Source organism: Dicentrarchus labrax, unplaced genomic scaffold, assembly GCF_905237075.1.
Source record: "Dicentrarchus labrax unplaced genomic scaffold, dlabrax2021, whole genome shotgun sequence".
Classification (NCBI taxonomy): Eukaryota; Metazoa; Chordata; class Actinopteri; family Moronidae; genus Dicentrarchus; species Dicentrarchus labrax.
This window is the reverse complement of record NW_026136702.1, coordinates 17,165,198-17,180,098: the sequence shown is the minus strand read 5'-3', so window position 1 is coordinate 17,180,098 and position 14,901 is coordinate 17,165,198. Positions and strand designations below refer to the sequence as shown.

Below are 14,901 nucleotides of genomic sequence, written 5' to 3'. Positions count from 1 at the left end.
CATCCCAACAAGTGCAGCATGAATGCATGAAACATTTAGTTTTCAAGTGAAATGATTTTAAAGTTCTTGTTGTTGCCAGCATTTTGGAAATACTAAAGTCATGAGTCCAAAGTCCCTCAGCACAACCCCCCAGCCTCTCTGTCCCAAATATAAAATATATTTTTACTACAGACTAAAAACATCAGCATATTTTTTTAGACATGATGGTTATTAATGTTGTTTCAAAGCTGTCTCCACAATGCAGCAATTTATTTAAAAGTCACCATGTTTATTTTAGGTGTAATTATAGAATATAAACTTCTCCTCAGGTTGTTAAAACCTCCAAATTCCCTAAAAACACATGGAGGACATCCATGTCCTCGATTGTACCTATGTTTTCTACCACACCAGTAATTGCAAAGTTTGGTATATTAGAAGGAAGAAGAAGAAGAAAGAAGAAAGAAATGTGTCATAATCTCGTATCTTACCACATATTGCTGAAACGTGACACGTGTAGCACAAGGTCTTATGCATCTATTTAAATTAACAATTATATAAATTCTGCTTTTTCTAAACAACAAAATCTTAATCTTAAGATATAAAATTAATTGATTCCCAGAAAACAGTATAAAGTCTAACATAGAGCGGTGGTTCCCAACCAGGGGGTTGGGACCCCCACTAGGGGTCGCGAAGCCTTCTCTATTTTAAGGGGTGTAAGAAAATATTCACAGTAGGCCTGTATCTCAGAATTTCAAACACTGAAGTTGTAAAAAAAAAAGTGTATTAAGTATGTATGAAAACATAATACAGACAAAAAACTGTATAAAAATATCAGGAAAACTCATCTCCGATCAATATTCACATGAAATAATCTGCTCAAAAATCTTCCAGCAGTTATTGTGTTCTCAGTTGTTATCTACTGTTATTGTAATGTAATAATGTGAATTATCCATAAAAAAAATAACTTTCTTAGGGGTCTGTTTACTCAATGGTAGGAAAGGGGTTCCTTTAAGGGAAAAGGTTGGGAACCACTAACATAGAGTATATACTAGAGTCTAAACTGTATACTGATCAGTATTTGTTTGATCGAAAAAGTTTCGCAAATGGGCCTGGCATCTGTGCAAAACCACTAATGGCTTTGTAAATGGCTTACTTATATTTGGCTCAGTTCTGCCTGTTTTAAGCATGCTCTCGTCCAGCCTTGACCCCTCAGTACTCATCTGCTATATGATCATATCATACACACAGATGCCATAGTAAGTGAAAGGTTTTCGGTCTTGCTGCTGACCACCTGGGGTCCTACATAAAGGAAAATCTACCCTTTGTTGTCTGGGTCCCTGTTGCCTCTGGAGCAATACATTTTTTATTGCACTGTCTGTGTCCTTTTCTATTTGTGTATGTATTACAGAGTTATTCTATGAGATTTTCTTTGCTGGCTGTAGGAACCCGTCTTGTTTTAATGGTCACATTTTAGAATAATTCCTTCATGTTATTATTTTTGACACACCTCAACAAGCTTCCATGCCTCCTAAGAAACTTGGAAATATTCATGTAACCCACTCTAGAATATCTCTGGGTCAATGGATTCATTGTCAAATGGAGTGCCAACCAAATATTAGCATTAAGGGAAGAGGGAGACAAGGGCCGACATGACATCAAGAGAAGTGAAGAATTAGATCATCTGATACATTATCTGGTTATCTAACTGTAGTTTTATTTCTAGTTCTGTTACTAGAATTGATTATATGATTTCATGCATAAGTACCGTGGAGTAATGTACCTGGAGATTTAATACATCTTCAAAAAGAACTTTCCAAAAGCTAAGAAGCCAGTTTTATTTTTTCATTTGATCTTTTTAAAGCAGTTATTATTAATTACAGTAGTGTCCTGGCAAAATATAATTTTCTCTATAAATAGTCTGTTTGGATATTAACAGTCCTATATATAGGCACCTTGTGAGTGTTGAGGTTGGCAACAAAATGCCCTTCTAATTGCACACTCAGTCAGAGAGGAGTCCAACACAGACTCCACAGCACCACTTTGTGGCAAGTGTTCATTTAGACAAGACAAGAAAATAGTTTGTGCCCTCTAGTGTGCCCTTCCAGTGGACAAAATGTGATAAAGTGCCCTCTAGGGTGCCCAGTCTTCTTTAGATTGGGTATCTGGCTTAAGCCTGATTGTTTTTTTAGCAGCTAAACTCTGCATTCCAAATAAGTATTTTGTTCTAATATTTTTAGAAGCCCAAAAAGGAGTTTGTCCCAGCTGAAAGTCATTTTTGTCTTGACTAATTCTGTGTCTTACGCCAAAAAGTGTTAACTTTTGGACAGGCTTTGAACAACTGGTAGTGATTTGCTTCCTGGGAGCCACAGTTCCTTCAGCAGTTGAAAGAGCCTGAGTGGTGATACTTCTGATAGGTATAATAAAATATCTGCTCAGACTCTTCTATCCAAATGCTTTCTATAAGGTTGAGCCTGATATCCTCCACTGAAATTCACAATATTTTGTTCAGACTTCCACTGGGATGCAACTGTGAGTTTGACTTTTATATTTTTGTTTTATTTAGGTGGTACCTCCTAAAGACCCCTCTATAGTCTTTAAGCCCTGAATCTGTCCTCTCCTTTAAAATAATCTCTTAAACATGGCCCTCAGTGGCACAGACTACAATTGCTTGCATACACATGTTTTACACATGGTGTTTTCTTTTACCCCAAGAAATTAGCTCAGCTTGTTGTAATCCTTATAATTTTATAAATTTTAGTCTAATATCTTATTATCCTGTTATATTCTGTATCTGTTCAATTAATCACCTTATTTTGAGCAAAGTACTCAAACCAAACCTGAAGACTACTCTGACTAGTCTAGAAGGATAATGATTCCCTTGCTGGGTCATACATTTCACAGAGCTGGGACAGAATATGCTGAGCTCAGCTTAACCAGCAATAGCAATTTTGCTTTATGAAACAACCCTCAGAATTTGTCACCAACACTGCAATTAATCTTTGGTCAAATGTTTATCAGCTAAAATCTGAGTGAAGTATGTTCATTGAGGCCACACTGTAACAAAAATAATTACCAAATATGCTTCTAATACTTACTAAGAAGTGTGTGTGTGTGTGTGTGTGTGTGTGTGTGTGTGTGTGTGTGTGTGTGTGTGTGTGTGTGTGTGTGTGTGTGTGTGTGTATTTTCTCCTGTAAAACAGGCTGTAAATAAATTTTAGCCTTTGAGTGTATAGTTAAACATATATTTTTTATTAAAGTAATGTACAGTTACAATTATTGCACTACTCACTTATGAATTGATTGCATGCATGTGTATACAGTACATTAAAAGAAAAGTGCAGGATTACACAGTCAGCAACAGGGGGCAGTGTAAAATCAGACATGTCAGACAAGTGGAGCACTTTCAAGTCTAATTTTATTCCTCCAAAAATGTCTTGTCTCCTAGTTAGTATAAACTTCTACTCAGCATTAATAACAAACATTTTCACTCTTATTATTTAATCAATCTACATTCAGAAACATGTATTTATCGTATTTTACCCCTTAACAAATACTATATCCACACTCTAGATTTTTCTTTGCCATAATATTATGAAAACAACAAGACAAAGCTTTAAGAGTGAAACTGTAAAAAATAACAAAAGTATCTCCCCAAAAATTCCACCACTGAAAACAACATTCATTTCTTTGTTTCTTGCTTGTTTCCATTAGCATACCTAGTCTCTCAAGGTCATATAGCCATTAAATAAGTTCATACTTACTTTTCAGTAACAACCATTGTTAATTAAAAGACTTCTTTCAATTAGCTTCTTTAGCTTTACCAACAAACTTAAGGTACCAAACTTTCCCTTTAACTTCTACAGGCTGTGGGATTCAATAACTATGTACAATTCAACCCTACTATAAGTCCCAATATGCCATGCAACCAGATCTGACCATAACCCTTTATGTGAAATGGTGGGCTATGACCAAATTTAGTAAACTGGCCAACATATATACTGCCTATATCCCCCCTCCACAGCCACTCTCATTTCTTGAACCCTTTTATAAATGCTGGTGCCTCTCAGTGAGTCAACTTCCCCTTGCACCACTTCAGATTAAATCACAATTCAACAAAACAAAATACACATTCCTTCATCTGTGTTATTTGTTTAATAAAAGTTAAGAATTTACATATATCTGCAAAGATCACACTCATACTAAGGAGGTTCTGCCTAGTGGCATTTGGAAGCTGTGGTATCCAGTGACAAGTGTACACTCAGTGACAGCCTGGGCACTTGTTGAATGTGACCCATGCTAAAAAGATAGCATTTCTCTCTGGCTATAGTGAGCAGAGGTATTTGGCACAACCTTGCTAACACTTGCAAGAGCAAACCTTGTCTTCTCATATAGTTTCACAGTGAGCTGAGGTGTTTAAAAACATTTTACAATTTTCAATGTGTCATGCATCATTAAACCCCCTGGACAAGTAGACTAGGTCATCATGGGTTTCTTCTTGATAATGTTACAGACAGAGTGGATAAAAACATTTTGTGCACATCAGTTAGTAGGACAAGTACTGAATAACTTGCATGTTCAAAGATGAAAGCCTGCTAGTTTTGCTTTATGATCCTCCACCTGTCAACATACTACAACAAACATCTTCAGTGATTTAATCCTATGATCATGACCACAACTATTCATTTTCACCATCTTTCAGACATTTCAAGTTTCAAAGAATATTCAGTACAGGCTCTGTTTAGATAGTATTTCTACTACATTAGTAGAAAGAGATCTCCAGAAGCCTTACAAAACCTCCCCCAGGACAGGCATATGGTGGACTATACAGCATACAGTATGTTCTAGTATATGTCGCTCAGCTACATGTGTGAGTAAATGTGTTGGCAGCAAAATAAATGTGATAACCAGCAATTTGAACAGCAAGTACATGTTAATGATCCACCATTATTTAAGTTGTAACATATTTCAAAAAAGTTGTATTTCAACTTTATACCTAATTACTTATGTTGAGGAATAATGAATGGAGGTAGGGCTGCTTCTTTTCATTAACTGTCATTACTCATCTCATCATTGAATTGATGAGAGAATTGTCCATGACAATTTCCCTAAGCCTAAGGTCATATCTTAAAAATGATTGTTTTCTGTAATAAAGATATTCAATTAACAGAGAAAATCAGAATATGGTCACATTTGAGAAACTGGAACCCATGTTTTTTTTTGGCATTTTTCCTGACTTAAACAATGAACCAATTAACAAAATTCATTTTCTGTCAATAATCAACTAGTTATTTCAGCACTAAATGATTAGTACATGTCCAAGTGTGGTAGTGAATGATTAACTGATTCACATTGCTCCTGGCCTCCAGACACGGGGTTGGACGCCTCCCTTGGTGGCAACAAAACGTGGTTTGGGTGCCTGAACTGGTTCGGGCTTCAGTGGGGGTAAAGAAGCGAGGATACTGAGCTCAGGAGCACTTTGGAACTGCTTAGCTGTCTGGAGCCCAGTGGTGTATGATACTGGAGTGTAAGGTGTAGGGACTGCATGGGGCACAGGGTTATGAATAGGGGTAGAGAATTTTGGGAGGCTGGGCAGTCCAGCTGGTTGGGAAGGAGGTAAAGCTGGGTTTGGGGCACTGACTGGTGCTGGTGTAAAGAGAGGGGCTGGGGCTGGAGTGAAAGGAACAGGAGGTGGGGAGATCATACCAGAATGAGTCAAACGTTCTCCAAGTGTAGTGGCTGAGCGGGGTGCAATGACTTTGGGAGTCAGAGTGGGAGCTGACATGGGTGTGGGTGTGGAGAATCGCTTGACCTCAAAGACACGGGCTGTTTTGAGAGGGATCTGCCTAGGTGAGGTTAATGAGCTGCCCACCATTGGTGTTGTGTAGTCACCCTGCTGCTGCCTCTGGGCCTGGTAAGAAGGCATAGCTGACAGATTAGCAGTACTACCCCCATAGTTGAACATGGCAGAGTTGAGCTGGTAGGGCTGTCTTCTCATGAAATCCAGTGCCTTGATGCCCTCTCTTTGGGAGCCTCCTCTACCCCTGCTGTCTGGTTTGCCTATATCCCTCTGAGGCCCAGTAGGGATGGAGGGGGCCAGAAGTGGGTTGTACCCAATGGGTGGAGGGGCACGGACATTCGGAGAGTATTTCCACTGAGAGGGAAAGGAAGGATTAGGGGAGTAATCAAAGGGTTGTGCTGCACTGTGCGAGGCCACTTCCTGCTGGTAAGGGGTCTCGGATGGGGTGTCCACTACGTACATACTCATGCGGCTCTGCCTGCGGGCAAACAGCTGGGCCCCCTTACCCCCTGCTTGAAGAAACTGTGGGGCCTCATGGATGACTTTAGGCTTAGGTGCCACTGGAGGAGGTGCCCTCCCCATGCTGACCTCCCCACTCTTCTCCTCCTCTGCACCATCATGTAGAGTCTCAGATTGGCCATATTTGTATCGGCTGGACCTGTCATCCAGGTTCTGCACCATAGACAATAGATCAGGATTTGGAGATTTCTTTGTGACATCTGGCACATTGAACATAGGTTTGGGTTTGCCACCACGCCGTCGAGCCTCAAGTAAGATTCCTGTACGACCTGTTGGACCAGGAACAGGGGTTGGAGCTACAGCTTCTGGTTGGGAGACCACTGACACTGTTGGGGCCATAGAAAATTGAGGTGAAAGTGGCTGAGCCACTGGCACTTGACGTGGGGGCAATGGGGCAACTGGGTCAGCTGAACCAGGAAATTGAGATACAAGAAGAACTGGGGCTGAAGCCATTGGTGCTTGTTGAGCCACGGGCATTGAAGGAATACACACTGGGGGCACATTTGCAAATGGAGCATGATTAACAATCGTTATTGGTGGTGATGACTGTATTTTCTCTAGAGGTGCAGAGATGGCTGGAGGGTGAAAGGTAACAGGAGCTTCTGGTGTCAGGTCTAAAGGACCTTGAGGTACAGAGGATGGTGGGGGGAACACTGACGGAGGACTAGGGGGTAGTAGAGATGTTACTGATGAAGCATTAATGTTTAGTTCAGAGGCAGTGGAGAATGGTGGTGGCAAAACAGCTGCTGAGGCAGGATGCTGGGTCGTCTTTGTGACTGGTGGTCGAAATGTTACAGGGGCAGTCGCAGATCGAATGCTGATAAAGCCAGGAGTGAAAGGACGTGCTGTTCTGTTGAGAACATTACTAGCAGATAATTCTGGTAATGGTGTTTCAGCTGGTGGTGCAGGTCTGGTCAGAATAGTAACTGAGGCAGTGGCTGGTTTGGGTGCCACCGGTGGAGGTGACATCACCATACAAGCTGTACTAACTGCAGAGAAGGATAAGTCCCCATTAGACATTCCATGAGCTGCAACTGGACCTGGAGCCTGGGAAATATCTTGCTGTGTGGCTGTAGGACCAGGTGGTATCATCTTCTGAGGCTGGATGTTTGGTTGCATCTGTGGTTGTATCTCAGGATTCAAGTGATACATTTGAGCCTGCTCCTGGACTTGAGACTGTGGAGGAGCTTGTGGTTGTGCTGCCTCAACTTTCTTGGCATGTTCAGCAGCCCTCTTTCTCTGTTGCTCAAACAACTGGGCACCCTTGCCTGCAGTATCACTCAGCCCTGGACTCGGAGCATCCTCTGCCCCATCCCCACGACCTTCAGTGCCTGCAGTTGCCCTCTTCTCCAGCATATCCAAGTAGTCACTATCCCAAGTTGGGTCAGGAACTGCTGAGAAGCCATCGTCATCAAACTCTGATTCGCTGCCAGGAAATACTCCATCCTCCTCTTGTGAGTCCTGACACCTATCCTCATCCACGCTACCAAAGCTGGTGAGGGTGTACTTCTTGGATCGCTGCCGCCTCTTCTTGAACATCAGCACACCCTTAGAGTGAGGGTTGGGAGCATCAGTCAGTAGGGACGCAATTGTTCGGCACTTGCTTTTGGCTTCCTTTACATGCTTGTCTTGCTGTGTGTCCCCTCGGTTCAGTTCTGCAGAGTATAAAAGCCATAGCAGTGAGTAATAGTTTCACAACAGCATAACATAACTTCTGCAGTAAGGTCAGAGAAGTCTGAATTAACCGATTTAACCTTTCAAACAAAAACTGACTCTGACATGAGCATCTAAACCTCTCCTGATCACCATGCCTCCAACAGGCATCCATCTCTTAACTTGCCACAGGAGCACTTCTGGGAAAATTCCAGGCAAGCCTTCAGCTTTTCACATTATCTGGGGTGAAGGATACATTTACACATTATTAGTCTTATGTACTCTGACATCTAACTTAACTAAAAATATTTACAAGCTAGTGGAAAGGTGCATGTTGTAGGTGACTGGAAGGAGAACTTCAAAGGGTAGCCACAACATATCCTTTAACTTGTTGTGGAATTAAGCAGATTATCATAGGCAACCTAATTCTGTTACCCAAATATGCACTGCCATGTGAAGGGGAGTTCTTAATTTGCCTAGGACAGGATTCCTTAGTAGGACATTGGAATGTTAAACCTTCAGTGATGGCAAGGGGGATTTACAGGAGTACATTTATTTAAGTTCTTAAAACAGCCCGTTGACTTCAAATAGCCCACCTCTGTCCTTTTCCTAGGCTTATTATGGATGATGGACAGGAGGACAAGTTATAGGAAAGAATGCTTGCTCAGTGCTCTGTATCTGTTGTTGTGTCAATAAGACTTGACATGTTGATTGTTCAGGCTTCACTAGAAATTATGATATGCAGTAAACACTATGAAATTCCAGCTTCCTTTTGTGACATTTTAGATACGCAGTCTTTGGCTGCAAGCCGAGGGGACAATTCCATGTTCTGTTTTATATCTGTGAAATACTATCTTATCATCCAGCATAATGGAAGCACAGCTCTCTATCTTTGTGCACCTTATATAGAAACAAATCTGTCATTGTGGTGAGAGCCAACTTATGTCATATTGAGTGTTGCATCATGCTTGTGCAAAATAGCAGATGTACCAAGAGAGGAAGAGTGGGGCAGGGAAAATGAGAGTGTGTCTGCTCTGCTACTTGATACCTAAAAGCAGCTGTAGATGCTTTTCAGTGCTCCCAGATTGATCACTGGGGTTTTTACAAACATAACTAGAGGCAAATATAGTAAAACTTACCAGCTGTGCTCTATTTAACTTAGCTTAGGTTGACACCCATGCAAACTGGACTACTAAAATGTAGGTATTTTCAGTACAGTACTGTTGAACCCTCTGCAAATATCTCTTATTTTTTTTTAATTATCTTGGAGGTTCAGAGAAACATGCCCCTGAAAAAAGGAATGTACTGCACATATAATCCAAGCAAAGTAAAGATATATTTTAACAATGAGGACTTTTTTGTGTTTGGGTATATGGTAAGGTAAAGAACAGTATCAAAACAAGAATTCTTGAAAAAAATATCAAAATCCGTAGCTGTTCAGAGGGGTGGCTGTGTCTCAGAAGGTAGAGCGGGGTATCCACTAATCAGAAGGTTGACGGTTTAATCCCCAGCTCTGCTGCATGGCGAAGTGTCCTTTAGCGAGATACTGAACCCCAAATTTCTCCTGATGCTGTGCATCGGTGTATGAATGCGGTGAGTGAGTTAGTTTCTGTTTTTGATGGCCTTTGTCATCACTGTATGAATGGGTGAATGTGGCATGTAGTGTACAACAAATAGACATGTATTTAACTCTGTGTAGGGTTTGAAAAAGCAACCAGTGAATGTTATCAGGGATGTAAACCTAAGAGCGGAGAACCCATGTCAAACACAGGTGAGGTCATTGTTCTTCCTTAGCTGTACTTACTGGCTTGCTTGGCCTTTTCCATGTAGGTTGTTGTAAGCTCCTCGTCAATGGGTTTATTCACAGGACCCACCATGGGCACAAGCTGGCTGCGGGAACCCAGCATCAGGGCCTCCTTTGCCCTCTCAGGGGACACCAGTGGCACGTTGGCTGGCTCGAGAAAACCACTATCCTCCTCTTGACCTCCATCCCGTGGCCCCTGGTCATCTGCGGAAGAGATGATGGAGGAGGTCTCAGTGGATGTCTGGGAGGACCACATTCCAGGAGGCTGGTAAATCACCTCCCTCCGCGCCACCCCAGGTAGCCCCCCTCCTCCATCTCCATCTCCCCCACGTCCATCCAATAAACTTTGGTAAACATGTGCATCTGGAGCGCTGTCATAGCCACTCATCTCTGACGTTTCCCCGCCCTCAGGGGAGGCTCGTCCTATTGGTTTCCCTGGGTTGGAGTTGCTGGGGCTGCGACGTTTCTGCCGGCGCTGCCTCTCATAGCCTGCCACGTCTGCATCACTGTCAGTCTCGCCGTAGTAAGCCTCACTACCAGGGGGAGATGTCAAACCACTGGTCAAGGAGGAGCGGCTACGGTGGACCTCACGGATGGGTGCATGGTGGGGGGTGGGTGGGTGACATGGCACGTAAAGCAGCGCGGTACTCTTTGTCTATACGGGGAGATGGGGCTCGGGTCACAAGCACCACAGACTGAAAACCAGCAGGCACCCTGCAAACAAGTGGATGGTTTAAAATATCTATGGGGCCAAATAAAGGCCCTTGTATGTGATATTATAATCAAAATGTCAAAATCTGGAATTCATCTTTTCTTAAAGTAGGATCTTAGCACAAGCAGCAGAAACATTTGCTAGTCCATTTTTTGGGGGGAGAATATAATATATGGTATCAAAAACATGCGTATTGTAAATAGTGTTTTGTGTCAGAGTTTAGTCTTTAAGTCTTGTGCATAATATATTTTTTTCTTGATCCATTACAATAGGTTGATAATGGTTTATCACTTGTAAGAGGATAGGTGTTTTGTTCCTCTGACCTTCTAACCCGGATGTGTAGTATCCCAGGGGAGCTGTCAATGATGTCCATGGCCTGGGCATGGGATAGCGTTCCACATGGCTGTTCGTTGATGGACACCAGCTCATCAGCCTCCCGCAGCCCAGCCCTGCATGCCTTGCTGCGTTTACGCACCTGCACAAGCAAGAAAGGCAAAATTTCACTTACACTGAGGAAAAATGTTGAGTTTTGATGGGCTGAAGCTTTTATTATCTAAATCGATAGTGATAGCTGAAGAGTGTAGAAGGAATGGAAGAGAGAGAGAAGGAATGACACGCCAGAGATCGAAGTCGAACCCCTGGCCGCTGCCCGCTGCAGCAAGGACTCAGCCGTGGTACATGGGGTGCCAGCTCTACCAGGTAAGCTGTCAGGATGCCCCATGGGTTGAGTTTTGATGCAAGTCATTAAATGGAAGGGCATATGTGCGTTTGTCTGTTCTGTGTTAATAGTGTTTTTCATCCTGCCAAGATCAAATCCTTACAATCCACAAGATTAGTGATTAAATATTTAAGGTGTGCAGCTATGCAAGGCTTGGCTGATGCTGTCATATTTATAATCTATTGATTGTTCCGTCATAATCAAAATGCTATGTAACTCAAGTCTCAAGTTTTGGTTTCCCTGCAAATTTTATTATTTCCCTTAGAATTGTGTGTTCAGCTGCAACTGCAGGGACAAAAGAAAAAAAACCTGACAGAGGTATGCTGCTGTCTTGTCTTGGTTTGTGATGGTGACTGACAGAAAGCAGATTTTGTCCTGACAGCTCAGTCTTGCTGCGGACATATGCCACATATTGCATCTCGAGTGGGGCACTCGCACACACTTTAACAGGGAAATGCCAGCCAGCAGCCATCTTCATTTGGTGCTTTGCTATTTGTGCCCAAGGTCTGTCAGGACCATGGCGTTATGCCCACCCTAAATTGCCTCAGGTCTATGCAAGCCATGTCGACATGTCCCATAATAAATTCAAAGCAGAATGACTGCAGTGTTGATTGCTCTCTGTGAGGGCACTGTCCTGTATTGAATGAATATTGAATGATATTAAATGAAATGAAGAGAGATAAGAAAGCATTGCTTTGGTTGACCTAATTTGTTTTCTTTCCAGCTATTCTGGTTAGCCTGTAATGAAATCCCACATCCGCATTTAGCTGAGCCTTTCAAAGAGGACTGTGCCTACTTGTGGTAAAGGATGTCAGTTATTTATTCAGTCAGTCACCTTGTGGTTGCAAGTCATAACAATTATAATACCCTTACATACTTGCACACACCACATGAACTGATACAAAAATACAAATAAACTCATATAAACACACAGATGCACACATATATGCCCACAGGCTGATACAGATACTGATACACTGGCTCTTTCAGTGAAGTATCAAACTGCTCCACCTGTTCTGGATGGTATTGTATGAGACCTGACAAGATAACGCCTTCCTGCTCTCAAGGGTGAAGGAGCATGCTGTTTTGGATAGTCGGACAGAAACAGCTGTCATCCACAACCATAAAGGTGATTTGGTGTCCCGTGGCTCTGTGTACATGCTACCACATTCTGCATAAGTCAACTACATGTAGGATTAACATTTTAAAGAGCAAACATACTGAAGACTTAAGTACTGTTTATAATAAGTTATTGTTTTCTGAATATGGTGATTGTCTCAGAGGTGTAATCTAGAGGTTCATGATCCTTAGCTGATGGTTTTTTTTCTGTTAACCGTAACATTACCTGATGAGAACTGTTACCGATGTCTTTTTATATAAACGTAAAGGTATATGACCCTTTTCAGTCGCATTGACCAACCAGAGGGACAGTCCTTGAAAACTCTGTATTATGTGGACAAACCCGTAAGACGTTTTAGTCTAGACCAAGTTTTTAAAGATACTAAAATTGGATTGGATTGTTTGGTAAATATGAACAAAATTATGAACAGGACATGATAAAATTTCACTGAACTGAAGTAGAAAAGAATATACTGTATATGATATTGTCATACAATTTGGGAAGAAAGTTAAAAATAAAAGCTTAAGCTACTTCAGGGAAGATTTATTTGAGAATCAGGATTGAGGTGGCTCTCTGGGTCATTCATTCACAGCCTCACAACAATATGGAGTACAAAAGACCTTTAGCAATTAGGATTTCCTTTCCATCTCAACCTGCAAAAAAGTCACAAGTTCTTCCCATAGCAGCTAGATACTAAGTAGTGCATGTACAAAAATAGTGTATGAGGTTAATTTTTGACTGAGCTGAAATACACACCTTGGCTGACCCCGTGACCTGCTGCTTCCCAACCAAAAATAGACAACTGGAAAAGTCATTCTGCTCAGTCAACAATTATTGAAAATGTGTGTAGATATGTGAGTTTGTGTGATGTGTTACATGTATTCGTGTGTGCATGCAGGTGCAGGTGTACTAACACCTGAACTATCATATCCAGTAATAAGATCTCTCTGGATAAGATTTCATAGAGGAGAAAGCTGGGCCAAGTCTCTGCCAACCAGCAAGGAAGAGGTTGGTAAAGCGAAGAGCAGTGGCTGTGGATTGATGATTCTTACATGTCACAGATCACGATGACACTGAGTATTTACTTAATATTTTGTGTCTTTTTCTCAGCTTGAAAGCCTAATTAATCCTTTTATCTAGTATATATTCCACTTTGGCTTACATGCCAATCTTTGCTTTCTCAAATGAAGATCAAGATTCAAATCTGGACTGCTTCACTGCTGCCAAATGTGGATACCAAATTCTTCTTAAGAATTTGCTCCAGGGGAGTAAAATGAGCTGAGAGGCTTTGTATGAGAGTTATAAGATTAAATATTTTGTATACAAAATTAATGTATTCTTTAAGTGGACTTTTTTGTACACAAGAAGATTCTCACAAAGCAATTTAATTTTATTTTATATCACCGACGGCAATGTGGCTTTGGTCTGGCCTGAACTACAGCCATTTTAAGAACTAAACTAAATACAGACTTTTATGACATACATTGCTCATTTGTATAGTTTCTACTTTTATAACAGTGATTCCTAATAAATCTCAGGTAACCTGCCAGTTTAAACATGACCAAGCATGGCTAGAGTGAGTTCAGTTTCTTACTGAAATGATGATGTAATGGAAACATGCTAGTTCAATAGCGCAAATATGATTGTGGTCATGGGTGAATGGTGTGTAATATCCAAACTATAAAAACAAAGTGACAGTCATTAAAATGATGACGTACCAAAAATCTTTGCTGCAGTGTGTACATTTCACTGAGTCAGTAACACAAAGTCATGTTTTTTGTCAAGAACAAACCAAGAAACCAAAGATTTCTGGTCAGCACCTCTCTAATTTCACTAGAACTTTGAGCTTTGTGTAGTTTAATAACAGAAGCAGCATTCAGTGGAAGATATGCAACATGGTTGCCCTACATTCCCAGCTGAACTTGAAGTTTAAAGTTCACCCAATCAATCATCGGTGTGCCTCTGCATGAAGACCGTTCTCAAACAAGATGATGACTCACATTCAAGCCCCAAACCAACTTGCATGACAGCCAATATTCCATGTCAACTCGGTTCACAGCTTCTTAAAACTCTGCCTAATACATCTGAGCTGATATTTCACTTCTCTTTAGCGAGGCAGTTGAATCTAACACAGTTTTCGACTCTCTACTCAGCAAACCATGAAACGACTGATTCTGTCCAACCTGCTCAGTGACCCGCCTTACCTTAGCCACCTGAAGTGGTTTCTGATGTTCCACACCTCCCTGGAGACGAAAGCCCCATGGTGCTCCACCGGACAATGTAATTATCACTTCCTCTGCAACCATTGTTCTGCTTTTTCTCTGTTTTTTTTTTTTGCTTCTCTTCTTTTTCTTGGTTATTTTCCGCTCCTCTTTGGTTTTTATATTTTGTCTGGGGGGCCCTTAGTGCATTGGCCCCATGGTCAGCAATCAGGGCCCCCTCTCAGAGCTCTGATCTGCTCTTTGTCTGCCACACTGTCCAGACGCTCACTCCTCTCTGAGTCCAGCTCCAAGGCCGACGTCCACACCTGAACACACACACATGCACACACACACTTCTGTGCACCCACCCATACCCAGAGTGGGCCAACCATCATAGG

At 41.7% G+C, this 14,901-nt stretch overlaps 1 protein-coding gene across 1 annotated transcript; it reads right to left on the bottom strand.

Moving 5' to 3' along the window:
* Positions 1-4,112: 4,112 nt before the first annotated feature.
* Positions 4,113-14,901, bottom strand: synpo2la (synaptopodin 2-like a). The gene is given in 5 exon segments (XM_051377503.1): positions 4,113-7,950; positions 9,753-10,366; positions 10,368-10,466; positions 10,788-10,939; positions 14,507-14,901. Coding segments are annotated over 5 exon segments (3,594 nt in total). The 5' UTR covers positions 14,609-14,901; the 3' UTR covers positions 4,113-5,323.